This window comes from Bos indicus x Bos taurus, chromosome 2, assembly GCF_003369695.1.
Source record: "Bos indicus x Bos taurus breed Angus x Brahman F1 hybrid chromosome 2, Bos_hybrid_MaternalHap_v2.0, whole genome shotgun sequence".
Taxonomy (NCBI): domain Eukaryota; kingdom Metazoa; phylum Chordata; class Mammalia; order Artiodactyla; family Bovidae; genus Bos; species Bos indicus x Bos taurus.
In genome coordinates, this window is record NC_040077.1 from 89,696,758 (window position 1) to 89,719,679 (window position 22,922).

A 22,922-nucleotide genomic window follows, 5' to 3' on the forward strand; every position below is an offset into this window, starting at 1 on the left:
TTTTTTGATTGGATTGTTTGTTTGGACATTAAGCCTCATGAGCCGTTTGTAAATTTTGGAGACTAATCCCTTGTAAGTCACATCACTTGCAAGTATTTTCTCCTAGTCTATAGACTGTCTTTTCATTTTTTTTATGATTTCCTATTGTTATTCAAAACTTTCTTGAGTTTGGATTTCCCTTGTGGTCCAGTAGTTAAGAATTTACTTGCCAATGCAGGGGACACGGGTTCTGTCCCTGAGCATGGAAAATTCCATGTGACGAGGGGCAAATAAGCCTGCACTCTAGAGCCCTTGCTATGCAACTGCTGAGCCTGTGTGCCCCAGAGCCCATACTCTGCAACAAGGGAAGGCACCACAAGAAGCCCACACACTGCACTGGAGGGTAGCCCCTACTTGCCGCAACTAGAGAAAGCCCACACACAGCAACGAAGACCCAACACACATCAGATCAGATCAGATCAGTCGCTCAGTCGTGTCCGACTCTTTGCGACCCCGTGAATCGCAGCACGCCAGGCCTCCCTGTCCATCACCAACTCCCTGAGTTCACCCAGACTCACGTCCATCAAGTCAGTGATGCCATCCAGCCATCTCATCCTCTGTCGTCCCCTTCTCCTCTTGCCCCCAATCCCTCCCAAATAAAATTTTTTTTTAAAAAAGCTTGATTTTGACTAGGTCCCATTTGCTTTTGTTTGTTTTATTTCCATCATTCTGGGAGACAGATCTAAAAAGATACTGCTGCAAGTTATGTCAGAGAGTATTCTATCTGTATTTTCCTCTAGGAGGAAAATAGTATCTGGCTTACATTTAGGTCTTTAATCCATTTTGAGCTTACTTTTGTGCCTTAGTGTTAAAAAATGACCTAATTTTTCTTTCTTTTTTTTTTACATATAGCTGTCCAGTTTTCCCAGCACCATTGGTTGAAGAGACTGTCTTTCCACCTTTGTGTAGCCATGCCCCCTTTGTCAGACTAATTGACCATATGTGCATGGGTTTATTTCTATGCTTTCTATCCTGTTCCATTGATCTCTGTTTTTATTTTTGTGCAAGTACCATACCATATTTTGTTGACTGTAACTTTGTACTGTTGTCTGAATCTGATCCTGATTCCTCCAACTTTGATTTTCTTTCTAAAGATTGCTTTGGCCTATATTAAGCTTGATGTGCCTGGTGGGTAAGTTGGGAATTTTGAGTAAATACATCTGTATTTTTTGTTTCATTTTATACAGAGCACATATTATTGTAACTTCAAAATATAAGATAATTGCTTTTTGCTAAAAACATCTTTTAATATATATAAACACAATGTATTCACTTTAAACATAAATGACATAATATTTTAACACTGTTCACTTTTTATTTATGCAGTCATTCCTATATCTATATGTCTCAGTGTGATATTTGAGTCATTTCCAGTTTTTCACTGTTTGTATGATGATACAAGAAATATCTTTTCCTCCTTAGTTGGTAAGGACTTCCTGCCCCAGACCTAGGATTCTTACTCCCTCTGCTGGCGTAGGTAAGTCCTCTTTCAAGACTGAGCATTATTATGTCTCTTGTATCTTCAATCTCTTACTTTCTTCTTTGATTCTTCAGTCTGAAAACAAACTTTGCTTTCCCCTTCAAATAAACTCCCTTTCTTTCAAGCCACTGCCTTCTATGAAGTTTGGCGGTGGTGGTTTAGTTGCTAAGTCATGTCCAACTCTTGCAACCCTATGGACTGTAGCCCACCAGGCTCCTCTGTCCATGGGATTTTCCAGGTAAGAATACCAGAGTGGGTTGCCATTTCCTTCTTCATCTATGAAGTTTAGGTTAATCTATATTCTCCATTTCACCTTTCCCATTTATTCCATGCTCCCCTGCAATCAGGATTTCACATTACTCATTTAAACAAACCTACAAGATCCATGAGTCACACTAACCGTACTTACCAAACCAGTGGTCCTTAGATTCTATGGGGTACTTAAATGTGTATATCCCCAAAGATCACTCTCTTGTTTTTTCTCTATTTTTCTTTTGACAATGTTGTAGCTTCAATGACTACTCCTATGCCAATAACAAGATGGACATTTAAGCTTAGACTCTTCAAGTTCAAATCTCACCTTTTAACTTCCTGGTAGACTTTCCCACTTGATTTTCCCTCTGGTACCTCAAACTCGGGCTTCCCAGGTGGCTCAGTGGGTAAAGTATCCACCTGCAATGCAGGAGATGCAGGTAGACGTGAGTTCAATCCCTGGGTCAGGAAGATCCCCTGGAGAAGGGCATGGCAACCCACTCCAGTATTCTTGCTTGGAGAATCCCATGGACAGAGGAGCCTGGTGGGCTACAGCCCATGAGGTCACAAAGAGTCACACATGACTGAAGCGACTGAGCAGGCATGCATGGACCTCAAACTCAGTATATTCCAAACATAAAAAAATCTCCATTCCAAAACTGCTCTTCTACCTGCATCTCCAGTTTTAGGTAACAGCATCATCCCAACATCATTTTCATCCCAGTCTACCCTCTCCTATGTTTCTATATCTGGCTAGTAACTAAATCAGGTTGGTTTTGCATCTACAATGTCTTTTCCATCTGGCCCCATCATTACACTTCCTCTGCCTTCATTACTCCATTGAACTATAATAGCTTTCTCACTGAAATTGCCCCCAGTATCTCAATCCTATGATCACATGTTAGGGAAATTAAAATGGAGATGGTCTTATTCAGGCTTTGGAAATAGAGGAGCAGGCCTCTGACTAACTTCTGAATTGCCTGGAACCTACCACCTGCATGCAAGCATAACAATTGTTACCAGAAAGTCAAGTGGCACTTTAGATAATGAAGGGTATAATATTTAGATAATAAAGGTCTTAGAATTTCTTAAGCCCTGGGGTTCTAGCCAACATCATCCCCAAACACCAGCACCACCACCAGAATCTAAGGAATCTTCTGGCTCACAAGGTGAATTAAATAGCGCTGTAAAAGTTAAAGGAAAACCAGAGTTGTGCTTTTTTGCACCGACAGATAATCACATCAATTTTCGGACCGAGGCTATAAGTAGGAACTCCCAAAGCCACAATGCAGACTCTCACCTGTGGGTTGGACGCTGTGTCTGAGACCCTTCTCAGTTCAGACTCCAGATTGCTGTTACTTCGGACATTTCCAGCGCTGTTCAAGTCTAGATGTAAGTTTCTGTGTAATTTGGTGCTGTATATGCTGTTACTTCTCTCTATTGTTTCTATTTCTTTTCTTCTAACGACTGTGTATTGAAATTTAAACTTCTACTAAAAATTGAAATTATTTATTTGTTTGTAAACTAGAGGTCTCTTTTTATAATGAATTCTTCTAACCTAAAACGAAAGTAAGACTTTTGGCAAAACATCATGTCATACATAGCAACCAAAAAAATCTTTCTCGATATGTCTTTGTCATTTTTCCTCCTTAAAAGCCTTCAAGATTCTCCACTGCATACACAGTAAGACTATGGCTGGAGGTTGGGATGAGGGACAGGATGGGAGAGTAGGGTGCTGCTGGTTTTAAATCTTGGAGTCTAAATGTCCCGAGAACTCCAGTGTCCAAGAGGAGAAGAGAAAATCTTGGCTCAAGAAGAGAGAGGGAGAATTCACCCTTTCTTCTCCTTTTTTGTTCTGTTTGGACCCTCAATGGCTTGGATGATGCCCACCTACTTTGGTGAGGGCACAATTTTTTTTTTTTTACTTAGTCTATTGATTCAAATGTTAATCTCTTCTGAAAAACATCCTTATAGACACACCCCAAAACAAGATTCACTTGATCTCTGGGCATCAAGTGCAATCTAGTTGACACATAAAATCAACTATAACAAGGCTGTTTGTGACCTGGGATTTTGACATATCTTAGATCTTCCTTTTTTTTTCTCTCTCTCTATTGAGCTATAATTCACATTTTATAAACTTCATCCTTTTAAAGCATACAATTCTGTGGGTTTTAGTATACTCATGGCTGTGCACTCATCACCAGGACCTAATTTCAGAATATTTTCATCTACCAAAAAGAACCCATACCTGTTAGCTACTATTCCTTATTTCTCCCTGCCTCCTAGTCCCTGGATTACCACTTTCTGTTTCTACACACTTTCTTATTCTGAATATTTCATATAAACAGATCATTCAATATGCGGCCTTCTGACTTCTTTGACTTAGCATGTTTTCAAGGTTCATTTTTTTGTAGAATATATAAAAGGACTTCATTTGCTTTTATGCCTGCATAGTATTTCAATGTATGGATATACCACATTTTGTGTGTCTATTTATCAATCGACGAGCATTTAGATAGTTTCCACATTTTGGCTGTTATGAACAATGCTTCTATGAGTATTCATGTGTAAGTTTTTGTGTGGATATATATTTGTAATTCTCAGGTATAGACATGAAAGTGGAATTGTTGGGCTATAAGGTCAGAGTTGAATTGCTAGTAACTCTTATGTTTGCCTTTTTGAGGACTGCCAAACTATTTTTCAAAGTGGCTATACAACTTTACATTCCCACCAGCAGGGTATGAGGGTTTCACACAATCACCCCTCTGTAGCTTGGTTCAAATATTTCCCTTGAGTACTTAGGGTACTAGGATAAACTTTTTAAAATTTTCCTTCAGGTGTCTCTATTCTACTTCTGCCTTTCAGGCTTAGCTTAAATACCTCCTCCTACAAGGCATCCCCATCTGGATTCTTGCCTTGTTTTGCAGGGCTCCAATAGCACTTAGATGAGCTCCTTTTGTGGCATTACCTGCCCAGGTGTTACAGAAATTACATGACCTCATACGGAGTTAGTGGCAGTAGTAGCCTTGGGATCCAGAACATAGGATTTGGAGTTAGAGAGGCCTAAGTGTCAGTTCTGAATTTCCAACGCTTCTTAGGATTGGGATGATGGCAAAGTACTTTTTCTCTCTGAACTTTGACTTCCTCATCTATTGAATGTGGATAATAACACCTTAGAGAATTCATGCTTTACACACAGGAAGAGCCTGCTAAATATTTAATATTATTGAACAAAAGTTGGGAAAGTAATGTATTTCATGAACCAGGTGAGAAGCAATAGTTTAATCAAGTTGCCTCCCCAAATGGTAAAATATGTTCAATTGAAGAAATGAATAGAAGACCAACACTTAGACCTTGTCTGTCTTTTGGTTATCTTTTTTTAAAAATTGTAGTAAAATATACATAGCATAACATTTATCATTTTAACCATTTTCAGGTGTACAATTCAGTGGCATTAGTATAGTCACATGGTTATGCAATCACCTCCACTCAGTCTTGTCTTTCTTAGACACAGAAGTTCTTCAGATCATGCCTAGGATTTGGAAATGGCACTCTAATAATTTATTTCAGAGATAAAATATCTTTCTAAACTTTTCTATCTGGAGCTCTGTGCATTTGATTTACCTGAACTATTGTGTGGTGTCTTAAAGCCAAACTCCCTGGTTTAAATCTTGGCTCTCTCACCAGCTCCTTTTGTGATCTTGGGCAAATTGCTTAATTGTGTCTTAATTTTCATGTCTTAAAAGAGGGATCGCAGTATTTATTTTAGAGAGTTGTTGGGATAATTAAATGAGTAAATAGTTGTCTGGCACATAGCAGTTGGGATACAAGTGTTGGGTACTGTTTTCACAATGTGATATAATGCCTTTGAAGTCTTTTTCCTGCTGAACTGAAAGTGCTGGAAGGGCATAGACATCACCAACTTCACCTACTATTAATTGAGTTCCTTGCAAATACTTCCAAAAACGCTTTTAGTCCAGCCCCTGACCCCTCCGTGTTTTTTTTTTTTTAACCTTAAATTTTTTTGTTGTTTATTTGCACATGTCCTAAGATGGCTGACAACTATTTCATGAGCTATTTGAGTTTTAGTGCATTTGGGGAAGGAATGGTTAGGAAAAACCAATACTTCCTTTTTTGACTCATTGTGGTGGGGGGGAGTGACCCCACGGAAAGGCTAGAGCATTAAGTGCCTTCCAGAAATTCATCTGTGGGGGCTCTTGGCTTTCCCTGGGAAAATCCCCAGCTCTACAATGGGAAGGTTGTACATCTGCCATTAGGAGACGCTATTTAATTATCCTAACCCCAGGAAAGGGGAGGAAGCAAGGCAAGTGAATTAGAGATGACAACAGCAATGCATAAAAGTTACCAAAATTAAATGATCCAGTTTTCATTTGCTGGGTCAGAAACTAGTTGAATTCTCTTTCCATACAAAGGGGAGCTTCCTGGAACTTGGAGCATGAACAGGATTCTGATTTCTTAAGTTCTGTTTTCAGAAAATTGTTCCACGAATTTTTAATCTCCAGAGGTTCAGTGAAATTTGATCAGAAGTTACACTGTCAACGCGCCACCCCCACCCCACCCCGGGCTGCGTCTCATACGTCAGCCTTTTCCCTTGCTTGATGTCTTAGAGACTTGCAAAAACTTCCATATTGTCAGCAAAGGCAGTATTTTTGCCTGGATTTACTAACTGTACCAGGGGGAAAAAAGTTTAGAAAACCCCTGGAAGGCTCCAACACAGCCCTTTCCTGGTTGAGATTTGCTAGTTCATAAACGGAGATAAAGTCTGGCAGACTCGCCAGAGCCAGAGATCAGAATCTTTAGGAAACTGCAGAACAAATTTACCGTGTTAGAATACATCTCCAGGAATCCAGCCATATTGCTTCTAGTATCAGAGTGTTACAACAGGGGAAGACCCTATGGATGATCACATTAAAAATGCCTCTTTTTTTGTTTGTTTTTAACAATAAAAGTAATATATACTCACTGCATAGAATTTGAGAAACTCAAACAAGAGCCAAGAATAACATTTATATTGTCTGTAATTATACTGCTGCTGCTGCTGCTGCTGCTGCTAAGTCGCTTCAGTCATGTCCGACTCTGTGCGACCCCATAGACGGCAGCCCACCAGGCTCCCCCGCCCCTGGGATTCTCCAGGCAAGAACACTGGAGTGGGTTGCCATTTCCTTCTCCAATGCATGAAAGTGAAAAGTGAAAGTGAAGTCGTTCAGACCTGTCTGACTCTTAGCGACCCCATGGACTGTAGCCCACTAGGCTCCTCCATCCACGGGATTTTCCAGGCAAGAGTACTGGAGTGGGGTGCCATTGCCTTCTCCGGTAATTATGCTACTCTTTGTTACTGATGTTTTTCCTATGTTCTTCCTTTAGAAAGCCTTTTCTTATTTTGAAATACTGTTGCATAATGAATATATACCTCAAGTTCTTAAAGAATGAATAACTACATGGAAAGTTTTGTCAATTCACTTTTGCTCTTATTAGAATGATGTTATGACATTTACTGTAGAAAATACCATAGTTGATGAACTAGCCATCATGGAAATACTGACTTCCATAATTTGTCATTTCCTGATACATGCATTTCCCATACATAGAATAGTGCTCAATCCATTAATATGAGGTAACTGGTTTTCCTTAACAAACAGTAAACTTTTAATATTCAGATTACCTGTCCCTTGCTGCAAACCTCTGTATAGCCTTGCTCTCCCTCTCTCCCATCATCCTCTTCTGCTTCCTTGGAAGTTCTCGCATGGTCACCTGAGATGCTATCTCCCAGGCTTGAAATCCTAGTAATTCCCACCAAATAAACCTAACTCTCAACTTTTAGGTCGTGTGTATGTTTTTTTCAGTTGACAGTTTTGGCTCACTGATGAAGGGACCAGAGCAGATTCCTCTCCTTTGCCTGAACTCTGTGAGGACCTGGAAGCTTGTGCCCACCAGCCTCCTCAGGAGTCCAGGGAATTCTGAGTCTCTCTTGGTTCTATGATCTCCCATCTTTGGTCTCTGATCCTAAGTTGTATTCGGTGGGGGAAAATGTTACCTTGAAACTTGGTTTCAAGAAGAGGTACCTGGGTCACTCAGTTTTAACACTGAGTGGGAATACCCTCAGTCAGAGGTCTAGGAAGATTTTGCTCGAGCAGGGAACCCTCAGTGTTAAGGCACTGGGAAGACCAGCTTGGATACTGAGTGGTGGATACTCTCAGTTTAGAGACTAGGAAGACAGCTCAGTTAAACTCTGAATAAGGTAGGACTGGGATATTGGGAGGAAGACTTGGACTGTCATTTTTCATTGAAATGGCTACCTTACTAGAGTTTGTCGAAATAAAACCAAAATTTATGAGAGCTTTTGAGCTCCAAAGAAGGGACTCTTTCCTCCTGGCTGGCCTTTCTCAGACAACTGAGAAACTTGCAGGAGTGGTGGAGGCAGGTTGGCCCTATAGGGAAATGCACTCACATAATTAACAATCTGCTCAACCAGGGACGCAAATAATCTGAGATCTGAGCACCCATGGAAGTCTTATACACCACTGGGATACCCGAGGCATGAAAGAGGTGACAGAAAAACTCTGGGGCTAAACCAGAGGAGCAAGCCCCTAAACAGCACACTGGGCCCACCACACGGTCGTCAACAGCAATTTTATGTCAACAAACTGATTTCAGAATGGGAAACAAGGTTTTCAAAACAAAAGAAAAAAGAATGAAAGATCACCAGCCTCCAACTAATACCCCAGCCAGGTTCCTGTACAATACATCTGGAGATTATACTTCCAAGTATCTAATTGGCTGGGGAAATTATACTAAAGGAGACATCAACTTAAAATGGCCAAATTAGGGTTCTTTTCACATTCCAAAACTGATTTTTTGCATACGCAGTCAGAAAAAGCCAGCCGTAAAATCAAACAGACTGAATGGAATGCTTATTTTGATTGGTATTTAGAAGCTTCTAAAAGAGGAAATGATACAGTAACTTCTTTGGAGGAAACCAAAGAAAGGTTGTTTGAAACTATATCAGAATTTTAAAAAGTTTCTAGGGTTAATCCTATCTCTCGCTCTGTTCCTCCTTTGGCTGTTGTTGTTCAGTCACTAAATCTGGTCTGACTCTTTGAGACCCCGTGGACTGCACCATGCCAGTCTCCCCTGTCCTTCACCATCTCCCAGAGTTTGCTCAAACTCATGTCCTTTGAGTCGGTGATGCCATCCAACCATCTTATCCTCTGTCGTCCCCTTCTCCTCCTGTCCTCAATCTTTCCCAGCATCAGGGTCTTTTCCAGTGAGTTGGCCCTTCTCATCAAGTGGCCAAAGTATTGGAGCTTCAGCTTCAGCATCAGTCCTTCCCATGAATATTCAGGGTTGATTTCCTTTAGGATCGACTGGTTTGATCTTGCTGTCCAAGCGACTCTAAAGACTCTTCTCCAGCTCCACAATTCAAAAGCATCAATTATTTTGTTCTCTGCCTACTTTATGGTCCAACTCTCACATCTGTCCATGACTACTGGAAAATTATAGCTTTGATTATACTGAGTTTTGTAAGCAAAGTGAAGTCTCTGCTCCTCCTTTATCTGAACTGCCCAACCAAGAAGCTTTGTCTCTCTCTCTCTCTTTCTCTCCCCTGTTAACCCCACCTCCTATCATTTCTCCTTCCCCAGTAAAGGAAGGCAGAAAATCAGAAGTAATCATAGCTCCCTTCAGGGAGAAACCTATTACTGGAAGAGGCGAGCCGTCCTCAGTGTTAACTTGTACACCTTGGACCCAAACAAAACTTAGAGTCTAGCTAAGGAATTTTCTAAACCTAGTCAAGATCCAGCAGGATTTGCTAAGGAACTTGAGCTAACCATTTGAATCTATAAGCTGGTGTATTTAGAGCTGTATCAGTTAATACATCTATTGGTTTCTGAAAGTAAAGCAAAGGAATGGATAGAGAGAACAGGGTGGAAAGACTGTTTAGCAGATTTTGATTTACATACCTCATAGGATTGAGATAACTGCAAAAGGAATTAGTTCATTAATAACTCAAGTGTATTCCAGAGCTTTTCCCACAAGCAGTGAATTGATGACAAATTCAACAATGTAAACAAAGACCAGATGAATTATTCCAGATTACTAAGAGAGGTTTGAGAAAACTTTTAAACAGTATTCAGGCATGACACCTGAATCATTCTCTAACCACCAAAACAATCCTTTATTCCACTCTGACTTTCTAGAAGGTTTGATGAGGAAGTGGCTACTTGAATTGAGACATAATTTAGGTTGGTCTGCATTATAGACAAACACCCTTGCCACGCTGGCAGACAAACTTTTCAAAACCACTAAAAAGAAAAAGACACCTTTATAAAAATTATGAAACTTCAGTTGTGCCAATTAAGTAAACCAGGACAGTTGGTGGTTAACAAATCTGATCCACAACTGACAAAGAAAGCTTTTACTGCAACTGGCCTGGTCACCTAAAAAGGGACTGCAGCAAATTTAAAAGAAAATTTGAGGACAGACTAAATTGGGCTACTCTGAGTGGAGGACAAGGGGGGTCTTTCCCCTCCTCCTTTCTAATACCTTTGGGGAAGTGGAAATGAATATTCAAGGAAAATCTATTAAAGCCCTAATAGATTCTGGAGCCATCTCTTCAGTTTTGTGTGTGCCTAGTTGCTCAGTGGTGTCCAACTCTTTGCAACCCCAAGGACTGTAGCCAGCTGGGATCCTCTGTCCATGGGGATTCTCCAGGCAAGAATACTGGAGTGGGTTGCCATGCCCTCCTCCAGGGGATCTTCCCAACCCAGGGATCAAACCCAGGTCTCCTGCATCGCAGGTGGATTCTTTACTGTCTGAATCACCAGGGAAGCCGTACCAAAATAAAAGGCTCCCTTCCTTGGAGTAATACTTCAGTGCAAATGGTGGGGGTTTCCAATGCCTCCAGCAAGGCTTTTAAAGCACTGCCTTTAGAATTTAACTTATGAGAACTTAAATATCAAACACTCTTTTTTCCCAGTAGAAATTGCCCCTATTCACCTGATAGTTTATTAGAAACTTATGAAGCCCAGATTTTGTTTACTGCTAAGGGAGAAACGTTTTTAGACCTAAAAGATCAATCAGATTTCTCTCATCCCTTAATGTTCATGGTCCATGATAAAGGTGCTGCAGAAAAAGAAAAATTGCTAGCCTTGGTACCTAAAGAATTATGGGCATGTAATTCCACTAAGATAGGGAGAGTACATTCTACATCACCCGTTAAAACTACCATGGACCAAAATAAACCCCTGCCCAATATTCGCTAATATCCATTGACGCAGAAAGTTATAGAGAGAATGAAAGCCTTGATATCAGCTTACCTTAATAAAGGACTTACTGTGCCTTGCGCTTGTCCTTGTAACACTCCCATTGTGCCAGTTGAAAAACCTAATGGCAAGGGTTGGGGATTTGCACAAGATCTAAGATCTATCAATGCTATTGTTATTCCTTGCCACTCTGTGGTTGGTACCTAACCCCTACACCTTACTACCCTGTATCCCTAAAAATAGTGACTTCTTTTCAGTGACAGATCTCTGCAGTGCATTCTTTAGTAGCCCTGTACATCCTGATAATCAATATCTTTTTGCCTTCACTTGGAATGAATGGCAATATACGTGGGCTGTGGTGTCACAGGGCTACACTGACAGCCCCACTTACTTTTCTCAGGTATTAAAAGCAGATTTAGAAGTTCTAGTTGTTCCTCATAAATCAGTCTTAATACAATATGTAGATGGCTCTCTGTTGTGTTTAAGTTCCTTAATAGTCAGTGAGACAGGCTGTACTTGCTCTAGAAGGTAGCTTCAAAAGGACATAAAGTGTCTATAGAGAATTTATAGTTTTGTAAAGCTAATGTAAAGCATCTAGGGCATGTGATATCTAAAGATGGGCTTTTAATTGATCTAGACAAAGTAATGGGCATTTTGGCCTTCCCTGCTCTGAGAAAAAAAGACAACTAAAGAGGATTTCTAGGTCTTGCAGTCTACTGCAGGACTTGGATTCCAAATTTAATAGCTCAACCATTATATGATTTACTTAAACAAGATCAAACTGAACCTGTTTACTGGAACAGAACACTCTAAAGCCATGGAGACCCTAAAGGGCTTCCTGGCAAAGACCCCAGCCTTAGGGCATTTACCCTTTTTCCTCTTTGTCCATGAAAACAAGGGAACTGCACTAGGAGTATTAACCCAACAGCACCGTGGCCACTATCGACAAATAGGATGCACAGCTAGATGCAGCAGACAAGGGCCTTTCTCCTTATCTCTGAGCTATCACTGCAACAGCTCTGATCTGTCAAACCACAGAGGAGATAGTTATGAATCACCCTCTCACTGTCTTTGTTCCACACTCTGTGGAAGCCTGACTAAACTCTCATCACACACAGCATTATTCAGCAAGTCGATTAATCTCTCATGAGATTGTCCTGCTCTCACCAAATATAACTCTCCACAGGTGTAACAAACAATGCAGCTACCTTGCTCCCAGAAAAATTGGATAATGCAAAGCATGATTGTATTGCCTTAACTGACAATCTTTTATACCCTAGGATTGACTTTCAAGAGAGTCCAATGGATAATCCTCATTTTATATTATTCACTGACAGTTTATATTTACAAGGGCCTCATGGAAAATACCAGGTTGGCTATGCTGTTGTTTCCCCAGTGTCTGTCTATCTTTGAAAATGGTCATTTGCCTAATGTCTCTTCCGCTCGACAGGCTGAGTTAATAGCACTAACCAGAGCCTGTCAGTTGGCAAAAGGAAGATCTGTCAATATCTACAAGGAGAGTCACTATGCTTTTGGAATGGCATATGATTTTGGTATACTTCGGAAACAAAGAGGGTTTCTAACATCCTCAGGACAGCCTATCAAAAATGGGAAACAAGTAGTGGAGTTATGAGACGCAATTCCGCTACCAAATGTGCTTGATATTATTAAGGTGTCAGGCCATTCAAGGACCGACACTGCCCAGGCAAAAAGAAACTTTAGCTAATCACGCCGGCAAGGCAGCAGCCTCTCAAATTGTTCACGACCAACTAACTACTGCCTTTCCCTTTCAGTCTCCCAGTAACCTCTCTAGCATGTTATTAAGATTTCGGAGAACAGCACCAGACAAGGAAAAATACACCTAGATACAGAAAGGGGGAAGATTCAACCCTAAAAGAGAGCTGTGGATAGGTCCAAACAGGAAGCCTGTCCTTCTGTTTGGAGCTTAGTATCCTGTTTTACAATATATTCATGAGTTAACTCATTGGAACCCAAATAAGATGGTGTTATGGGGTAAACAATATTTTTGGAAACCTTCTTCTACTACAGCTTGGGAAGATCTATTCAGGATGCAGTGCATGTCCAAAATATAATCCAGGAGAGCCATTGCATAAGTTCTCAGGGGAGTTTTCCATTACCTACAGGCCCTTTGGAAATGTGGCAGGATAGGTTTTATACAGATGCCTCCCCTGCAAGTTTATTAACATGTTCTTGTTATGATCTGTATGTTTTCATACTGGGTTGAGGCATTCCCAAGGAGAAGGGCCATGGCACAATTGGCAAAGAAGCTGCTTTTAGAAAGAGTGGTTCCCATCTGGGGAATCCCTCAGAACTACATAGTGACAGAGGAACTCATTTTACTGGACAAATTGTCAAGGAAGCTTGTAAAATTTGGCCAATTATGCAATACTTCCATTGTACCTATCACCCCCTGTCTTCTGGGTTAATAGAAATGCAAATGGAACAATTAAAAATCAGTTGGCTAAAATTACAGATGCTTATTCCTTATGCTCACCTAAGGCTCTTCCATTGGTCCTCCTCAACCTCAGATCCACTAATTTTGGCAAACATCATTTCTCTCCCCTTGAGATTGTTACAGGGAGACAAATGAGATTGGATGAAGGATCATATGATCCCACATTACTAAAGGCAGATATATTACAATATTGCAAGTGTTTAATCAAATTATTGGCAGATCCTTCCAAACTTGTTTCTGAAGCTTATCACAGTAATCTATCTTCGAATGAAGATCAGATGTCCTATGACTTACAACCAGGAGATTCTGTATATTGGAAAAGATGTCATTTAAAGGACTCCCTCCAACCTAGATGGAAGGGCCCTTATCAGGTTCTTTTAACAAGCTCATGTACAGCAAAACTGAAGTAAATTGACACTTGGATTCATCTTCCTCCCCTAAAAAGGGCTTCTGTACCAGACTGGCTTGTAGAGAGAGTTGGTGAGCTCAGACTCATCTCAAAGCAGTGCTCTGATAATAATAAAGTACCAATGCCAGAACGATCAGAAGGCAACGTCAGAAGCAGACAGCTGTGCCAAGATGCTAGACCTGACAGGTAGGATTGTTCACTACGTTTTCTTCTTGATTTCTTGGATTTGCACATGAATCAAATCTTTTTGCATCATGGGCCCTCTCTTATGAAAATTTTAGAAATCAATTAAATTGTTGGGTTTGTGGTCAATTACCTGCATCCAGTACCTCTGGTTTATCTTGGTGGGTTTCTCCCCACAAGGCTCTGACTGGATGGCTCTTAGAAAGTTTATTTTAGAAAAAAAGAATTATAGTTTGATCTGGGCTACTACTGATATCACTCAATGGGACCCACTCACTTGGCCAAACTAACATGCATATTCTGACCCTGGCCATAAATGTGAATTTTCCCTTAAGGTTACTCAAGCTAAACTGGAAGAAAAAGCTACATTTCAGTCAAAAAATGTTAACTCTAGACTGTTAGGAAGGACACTTCCTCAGTTATGGGTTGGGTTTATCTGGCTAATACCAGGCTCTGGTCATCTAAGCCTAAAGGCCCCCCAATCTGGGAACAATTAAATCATACTAAAGATAATCAGCATTATAACACTAAAAAATTAGGCTGGATGCCTTATGAAAATTGCCAGTGTATCATATATTATTTCCCTTAAAGATAGTGATTGGTTCGGAACAGATTGGATCAGACGACCAGAAATATACTGGGTGGCGGCTAATGGGACTTAGTGGCTTTGTGCGACAAATCTCTGGCCCTGGCTTCCAACAGGATGGCTAGAAAGGTGTACTTTAGGATTCCCTTGGGCTCAAGTCCACTTACGTACAAATTTAGATGTTACTCCAGCAAATTTACCATCAATATGAGCCTGATGGACCAAGAGATCTGTATTTCACTTAGCAGCTATTTTTGTGCTCTCAGTAGGATTGGAAAAAGTTATTTCTCACACTAAAGCCTTAACAGAATTCACTTAAAAGGCCTTAAATGATAGCAACCAGTTTATTAGCTTTCTAAATTTTGAGGTATCTATGATGAGTGAAGCTGTCTTATAAAATTGTGTGGCCCTTGATAAACCTAACAGCATCTCAAGGGAGCACTTGTGCCATCATTCAAACTAGTGTTGTGTTTGCATACCAGGTGAATCTTCTAAGGTAACACATTTAATGAGTCACATGAAAAATCAGATTACTGCCTTAGATGATCCACTTCCTAACCTTGGTAATCTTTTGGGAAGATAGTTTGGTTCTGGAAGCTCATGGCTTAAATCCCTACTTGTAACTTTAATAACTTTATTAGCTGTATTACTTGTAATCTGTCTACTTTATAAGGGTCTTCTTGCATTATACACTGTGTAACCAGGCTAGGCCAAATTAATGATAGCTAAACATCTTAAAGAAATAGTTACATTTATAACATAGAATAATTGTAATAGTGTGATTCTAGGTATGGGAAGAAGCAACGAGGGAAATATCTCCTGGATCCTAATAGGTTAGAAGATAGAGGATCCAGAGAATCTTTTATTATCTATCAATGGGTCTAATCCAGAAACTAACACCTGGAGTGACGTATCAATAAGAATTTTCACCTGATCTGGGATGAGCCTCCCAGCACAGTGGGACAAAAAGATGGTCTTGAAATGTCTCCCAATATGGTCGAATTTCCCACCATGGAGAGGGACTGTGAAATGAAATATTATTATTTCCTGCTATACCAGGAAACAATATCACAGCCATCAGGGATTTCAATCTTCCAAATGTAAATTTCTGAGCCCAAGTAGAACAATACCTCTATTTGGCAGCCATCAGCCACTTCCCCAGTAAGTGCTGAGGAGCTGGATGTGTGGGTGTGTGTTGGGGGATGTGTGGGAGAAAGTTTGCCACCCCTTATGGTGAATGAAGAATTAAGGATGTGAACAATTAAGAAGCAGGATTTGGCCCCAGATAGCTGAGATGTATATGAAAGTAATGAATTCAGTGAACCCAGATGCTTGCATATTCCTATACATAGAAGGGCACTAAATCCTTTAATGAAAAATAACTGGTTTTCCTTAATTAATAATAATCTTTTAATATTCAGATTACCCGTCCCTTGCTGCAAACTTCTATTATATAATAGAATATTATGGAATATATAATATATATAGCCTATATGTATATTATATATATATATATATAGTAATATATAACCTGGCTCATTCCCTACTCAACCCACCCCCCACCCCCCACCAACCCCCACCTACTCCTCAAACAGTTCTCTCAGGGTCACCTGAGATGCTGTCTCCTGGGCTTGAAGTCCTAATAATTCCCACCAAATAGACCTAACTCTCCCAGTGGGGACATTTTGATTTGGGAGAACTCAGGGTCAACTGAGTTCCAATGAAAGCTCTCTCCAGACTTCCTAAAAGGGTTAACAGTGTTTGAATCAAGTTTTCCGGGCTATAGGTTTTTGAAGTGACCTCCCAGTGAATTTCATCTTTCAACACTTCTAGAGAAGTCTAAGGTCTGGAACAGAGAAGGTTAAAACTGAGGGAGGGCCTGGGAAGTTGGGGTGCTATGTTATCCTCATTCTCTAACCTGTGACCCCCACCTCATTATATCTTTCAGGCAGGTCATGGCATCACCAAGCCAAAGTTTGAATTCCACTTTAGATGATAACCGGCGAGTGAACTTTCGAGAGAAGCTTCTGATTATTGACTTGTCCCTGGAGAATCGAGACGTGGAGTGCTTGAAGTTTCTCTGCCAAGACTACATCACCCTTGGAAAACTGGAAAAGTGCAGAAGAGCCTTGGATATTTTTGAGTACTTGCTGCAACAGGAGCTGTTGAGTGAGGAAGACCCCGTCTTCCTAGCAGAGCTCCTCTACATCATAGAGCAGAAGATCCTGCTGAAGCACCTTGACTACACCAAGGAGCAGGTGGAATGTTGGCTGCAAACCCGCCGCAGGGTCTCCCACTTCAGGTGATCAAGATCAACATGGCAGGGCCATTGGGCTTTGAAAGGCAGGGGTTAAGGTCTTTAATCTTAAGATTAAAAATGAATTCGATTTGAAGCTTTTTTTCCCCCTTATCTACCTCCTTGGATGGTATGGTGATTCTAAACCAGGAGATTTCTCAGCTTCAGGTGCTGATGAGAAGGGAGGCTGGGAGGGAAACAAAGCTTTGAAACCCAGCTCAGGGCCTGAGAGGGGCCTCCTTTTGTTTTGCTTCTCACTGAGGAAGGAGGCCCAGCTCCAGGCAGCAGGCCCCACCTCCAGCCTTCCTCTTTGTCACCTTTTGTTTTGCTTCTCACTGAGGAAGGGGGCCCAGCTCCAGGCAGCAGGCCCCACCTCCAGCCTTCCTCTTTGTCAACGTGGGTGCTCTCAGCCTCCTCCCTCCTGTGAGTCACTGGTATGTCCGCCATTCGAAAAGAGAGTAATACATGTGCTTAGTCGCTCAGTCATGTCCTACTCTTATTGACCCCGTGGACCGTAGCCCGCCTGGCTCCTTTGTCCATGGGGATTCCCTATGTAAGAATACAAAAGCAGGTTGCCATGCCCTCTTCCAGGGGATCTTCCCAACTCAGGGACTGAACCCAGGTCTCCCACATTGCAGGCAGATTCTTTACAAGCTGAGCTACCAGGGAAGCACACTTGAAGCCAAATTGACAAAATGAAAAAGGAGATGTGTCTCTAGGGTAGGGAGGGATGTCATTTATGCCATGTCCAATTTCCCCAATTTGGGGGTGAAACCTGGACAGGTAAAATATAGGCATTTTGCCCAAAGAGGTAAAATAAAGGCAACAGACCTGAGGCAACACGTTATAAACTGTCCACTGACATAGTATCTACATCAAACAACCTCACAAGGAGGAGCCTTTGTGATATTATTTTATAGCTTGGACAATTAGAATGCTTCAGGTCTTAAGGCTTGAACTGACTCCTAGAACCTGAGCAACCCTTGGGTCAGTGAGAGAATTCTGGAAATTATTATCTCCATTCTGTTGGTTAAAAAGCTGAGGAATGGTCTTGGGCATACAGAACTGTTAATATGTGAATGAAGTATTCAGTTTTTCTTTTTTTTTTTTTTGGCCACACGGCCAGGTAGGTAGGCTCTTAGTTCCTCCACCAGGGATTATACCTATGCCCAACACTGGACTGCCAGGGAAGTTCCTAAATTCAGTTTTTCCAATTGTTGAGTGTATGGCTTTCCAGAAGCTGGGATAGTTTCCTTTCTGTAAGTGAACTTCATATTCACTGGCATTGGGTGCTCCCTGATGAGAGCCTATAAAGAAAGCCTGATTTCTGGAATGGAGTCTGGAGAAGGGTGGGCATGCCACAGTGGTGTTCTACAGCTTCTTAGTGGGATGTGAATCAGCACTGGACCTGGAATCAACAAGGCTCATAGTCGAATAGGTCAAATGGAAATACTAAAAGTTTCTGTTTTTAAATCTATAAAATGAGATTAATAGTTGTCTACTCACAGGGCTGTGATTATTCAAATGAGAGATAACGTTTGATAAAAGCTCTCCATTTTCTGCCTGTCCTCTGCAAGTGTGAGGCTTTAATTTGTTTCTTTGGTCTATGTCTTAGAAACCTGCTCTACGAACTGTCAGAAGGCATCAGCTCAGAGAACCTCCAGAGCATGATCTTCCTTCTGAATGAGTCAATTCCAAATGTCCAGATGGTGAGTGAGCCATACCCGATGGGATCTTTGTGAACATTGCCTTAATCAGTGCTTGGGATGATGTTGGAAAGGGAGACAGTATTAAACAAGGGTTAGAAACATGGATTGTGATGTGCCTGGAGTCTAGTTCTAGACTAACTCCTGAATGTAGGGCAAGTGACTGAACGTTTCTGAGTCTCCATTTTCTAATACAGCCTATTATAGACAATTATACTACTTCCTTCCAGGACTGTGAAGAGGATTAGATGAAATAATGTACATAAACTATTAGCGGGGGCCTATATTTTGCACCTGGTACGTGTGTGCATGCTAAGTCCCTTCAGTCATGTCCAACTCTTTGCCAGCCTTTGTACTGTAGCCTGCCAGGCCCCTCTGTCCATGGGATTCTCCAAGGAAGAAAACTAGAGTGTGTTGTCATGCCCTCCTCCAGGGGATCTTCCCAAACCAGGGATCGAACATCGTCTCCTACATTGCAGGCAGATTCTTTAGCACTAAGCCATCAGCGAAGCCCTTTGCATGTAGTAACCGTTCAGTAAATGATTGACTGCTATGGGCATTCACTGTGTCTTATGACACAGAACTGTGCAGGGCACCACAGAGGAATGAGGAGGTGGTAGCTAATGGCAGAGTGGGATTCTGTTGTTCATCGCCTCCATTTGTTGAGGTTTTCGAGGGAGACTATCCTCTTCAGTGGACTCTTCGGTGTCTTCCATGAAGAGTTTTGTGAAAATCAAATGAGACGAATATTTGAGGGTGTTCTTTCTACAGGGTTGTACAGGAGCTTGGAGCCAATAGTAATTTTTAAAATATTAACATAATGCTGTCTGCTGATATTCTTGTTAGGTTGATCATAATTAAGGGCTGGAAAATAACTGTACATATCTCTTCCAGGCCACAGAACTTTTTATTTTTTGAGTTTCTAACAGCTTGTGACAAGCCAGTTATTTAATTTGAGAAGGGGCCAATTTTCAAATTTTACCCTATAACATTAATTTTGTTATTCAACTGTTATTTTCATTAGGTTTTAAGTTATATAATATTTGATTAACACCCAAAAAAGATGTGTAAAATGTATGGAAGTTATAGAATGTAGAACCAAGTGAGCAGCCATGGATTCCCTGTCCAACTCAGAAATGAGCACATCACCCATGCGAAAAGCCTGAGTGTAGCCCTCCCATATCACATTCTTTCCAGACTAACTGGTTATTATGGACAAATTTCTTCTCTCTCTCTTTTTTTTTTTTTAATTTTTTGGCTGCGCTGTGTGGCATGTGGGATCTTAGTTCCCCTGACCAGGGATCAAATTCTTGCCCCCTGCCTTTGGAGCGAAAAGTCTTAACCACTCTTCCCTGGGACTGCCAGGGAAATCCCAATAATTTCTTTTTTAAAGAAAAATCACTGAGGAGTGGAAGCTGTTTTACACGTGGTAGGTATAGCAAGGACCATGTTTCCTGGTGTCAGACCTGTAGGTTAACTAATCTGCAGTTTAATTCTCTGTTTTGGCTATACTCTTTGAGTCCCTCCCCCACCCCCCACCACCACCTTTTCAGGGCCCTCAGGGATTTTAGCCTCTTGTGACTTTCCATTGTTTCTCTCTTCAGTCTTTATCCCAAAGATGGGCTGTGGGATCCTCGGGAATGGGGACTGAGTCTTACTCATTGTTAGAGCTACAAAACATTGCATAATTAGTGCTCTGCCACTTACTGGCTCTTGACCTTGGACAAGTTACTGAATTTCTCTGTGCCTCAGTTATTTTATCTTTAAAATGGAGATAATAATACCATCTACTCATCAAATTGTTTCTGAGTAGTTAGTGAGTTGTGTATATTTGGTATGTGGTATCCCTGGGTCAGGAAGATCCCCTAGGGAGGAAATGGCACCCCACTCCAGTATTCTTGCATGGGAAATGCCATGGGCAGGAGCCTGGAGGGTTACAGTCCACGGGCTCCCAAAAAGTTGGACATGACTGAGTGACTAACACGCATACACACATTGATATAGATTGTATAGAGACTTACAGTTTCTATACTGTCTCTTTCCCTATACTATTTAGGTCCTCCTGGATATATACTCTGCCTTATTTATTAATGCAATGGATAATCAGTAGGCAAGTAAAAGTGACTTCATTGATTCTCTTGCAGACCTCTAGAAGTTTCTTGATGTGTCTGGAGAAACAAGCTAAAATAGATGAAGATAATGTGACATTACTGGAGAATCTCTGCCAAAAAATTGTGCCAAACCTTATGGAAAAGCTACATAAATACAAAAGAGAGAGGTAACTAGCTTATGCTTGCTTGCTTGTTTGTACCAAACCATAAGAATTCTCAAATCAATTGGCCATGTATGATGTTTACACATCACTCTGATAATATTCTCTTGAAATCTATTTGCTCATTCAGCACATGTTTATTGAATGCATATTTTGTTCTAGGCACAGTTTTAGAAGTTGGAGCTACAGCAAGGTATAGAGCAAAGATCCTATCCTCTTGGCTCTTATATTCTAGTGGGAGAAAGTGGTTTTAGACAAATGTCTTCTTCTGATTCTTAAATAGAAATGAAAATAACAGAATGGTTTTGAATGAAATGACATAAAATAGGAGGCAGAATGGCACAGGAATTAAAAGTGGAACGCATGGAGTCAGATTGCCAGAATTCCACTTATTAATGGTTCAGAGGCCCTTTCCTCAGCTCCTCTGTGTCTCACTTTTCCCATCTGTAAAGTGAGGACAATAATTGTACTTGATTTGTGATTTTTTTTTTTTTTTTAAGGATTAAATGACGTAATTCCTTAAAAATGCATGTCTGGCACAGAGTAAGCAATCAATACTAGGAATATGTTTGTTAGAAAGTCATAAAATTTTTCATATTCTCAAATATTACTATCAGAGAAGAATTTTATTTCTTTTTTGTTTTCCAGAAATGAAATTAAAAACCAGATGCTTCAGGCTGCTTTCACACTACGTAAAAAAGCAGTGTTCCTTGCACCACAGAAAAAATGGTGACCATGGAAGAGAGTTTTGATTGGATCTTAGACTTGAAAGACCCTTTGGTCATTGCTTCCAGCCTCCCAGGCATCATAGAAATCAGTGGCAGTTCATTCTAGTAATAAAACTTGCCCTGTTTTCTAATACAGATTCTGTGTCTTTTTTTTTTTTCTTTCTGATAAGTCTAAATAGTAAAAGCTCTCTTTACTGAAGCCTTGGAGTGTAGTCTTGAATTTAATTGTGCACCCTGAGAAAAAAGAGATTAGCCTCGATTTGGGCATCTGTGAAATAAAAGGTGAGACCGGGTATATTTTAAGATTCCTTTTAGCTTAGAACCACTGTCCATGGCTTTGACTGAGCTTGAGTTTCCCTTATATATGCCCACCTATTGTTATAATTCTGTGTCCCCTCCGCACAGGCTTGTTTTGGACATTGGTTGATGATGAGATGGTGTTTCACTGCCCCTCTCTCTGTCCTCCCCTAAAATTTGGTCCATGCCACACTCATTTCTTGTTTGGTGTGAGGAAGGTGTTTGTGCAGGAGCTGCTTCTCTTGGGCCGCGAGCGGGATTGGCTCTTGGGAGATGACAGCCCAGTGTGAAGACAGACACATTCAGCTGCTCTGGGAGCAGAAAACTTACAATCTTGTATTAAATTCCATGTTGGGGTCAGGACATTTCAGACGCAGAACACCAAACCAACTAAAGCAAAGAAGAAAATTGGTTGCTTCTTTCACCTGAAAACACATAAATGGGAAGACTCCCTTCAAATGTGGCCTGAATTAGGCTGAAATCTGCACACAGCATCTCTCTCGGCCAGGGTCCTCGGGGTTGGTCCCTGGTCCCTATAGAAGATTAGGGTCCATGGCTTGGAATTCTCAGGTTTATTGTCAGGGCCAGTGGTTAATCTGTATCAAACCTGCTCCAATGCATCCTCTCAACTGGATACCTCTGGTGAGATGTTGTATGTGATAAGTTGTTTTTCTTTTTAACTTTTTTTCTGGCAGGATCTGAGTCTTGTCCAAAGTCTGACGTTTGCTCTTAAAGGTGTGGTAAAAGTGACATATTTATATCTTTAAGCAGAAACTAAATTTCTGAAAGTAGAACCCTTTTTAAAAAACACTAAGGGAATTTCCTGTTTAAAGAAAGACCCATTTGGCATTTTAAACATTGTATTTAACATAACTTTTGCATATACAAAATTTTAAAAGAAAGTTTTTCTATTA

General features: G+C 40.8%; 1 protein-coding gene across 1 annotated transcript; it reads left to right on the forward strand.

The window, feature by feature from the left end:
* Positions 1-16,664: 16,664 nt before the first annotated feature.
* Positions 16,665-22,298, forward strand: LOC113900336 (caspase-10-like). The gene is made up of 4 exons (XM_027554020.1): positions 16,665-17,011; positions 18,621-18,714; positions 20,856-20,989; positions 22,223-22,298. Exons 1-4 carry the CDS (start codon positions 16,665-16,667, stop codon positions 22,296-22,298), a joined length of 651 nt encoding a protein of 216 aa, XP_027409821.1.
* The last annotated feature ends 624 nt before the right edge of the window (positions 22,299-22,922 follow it).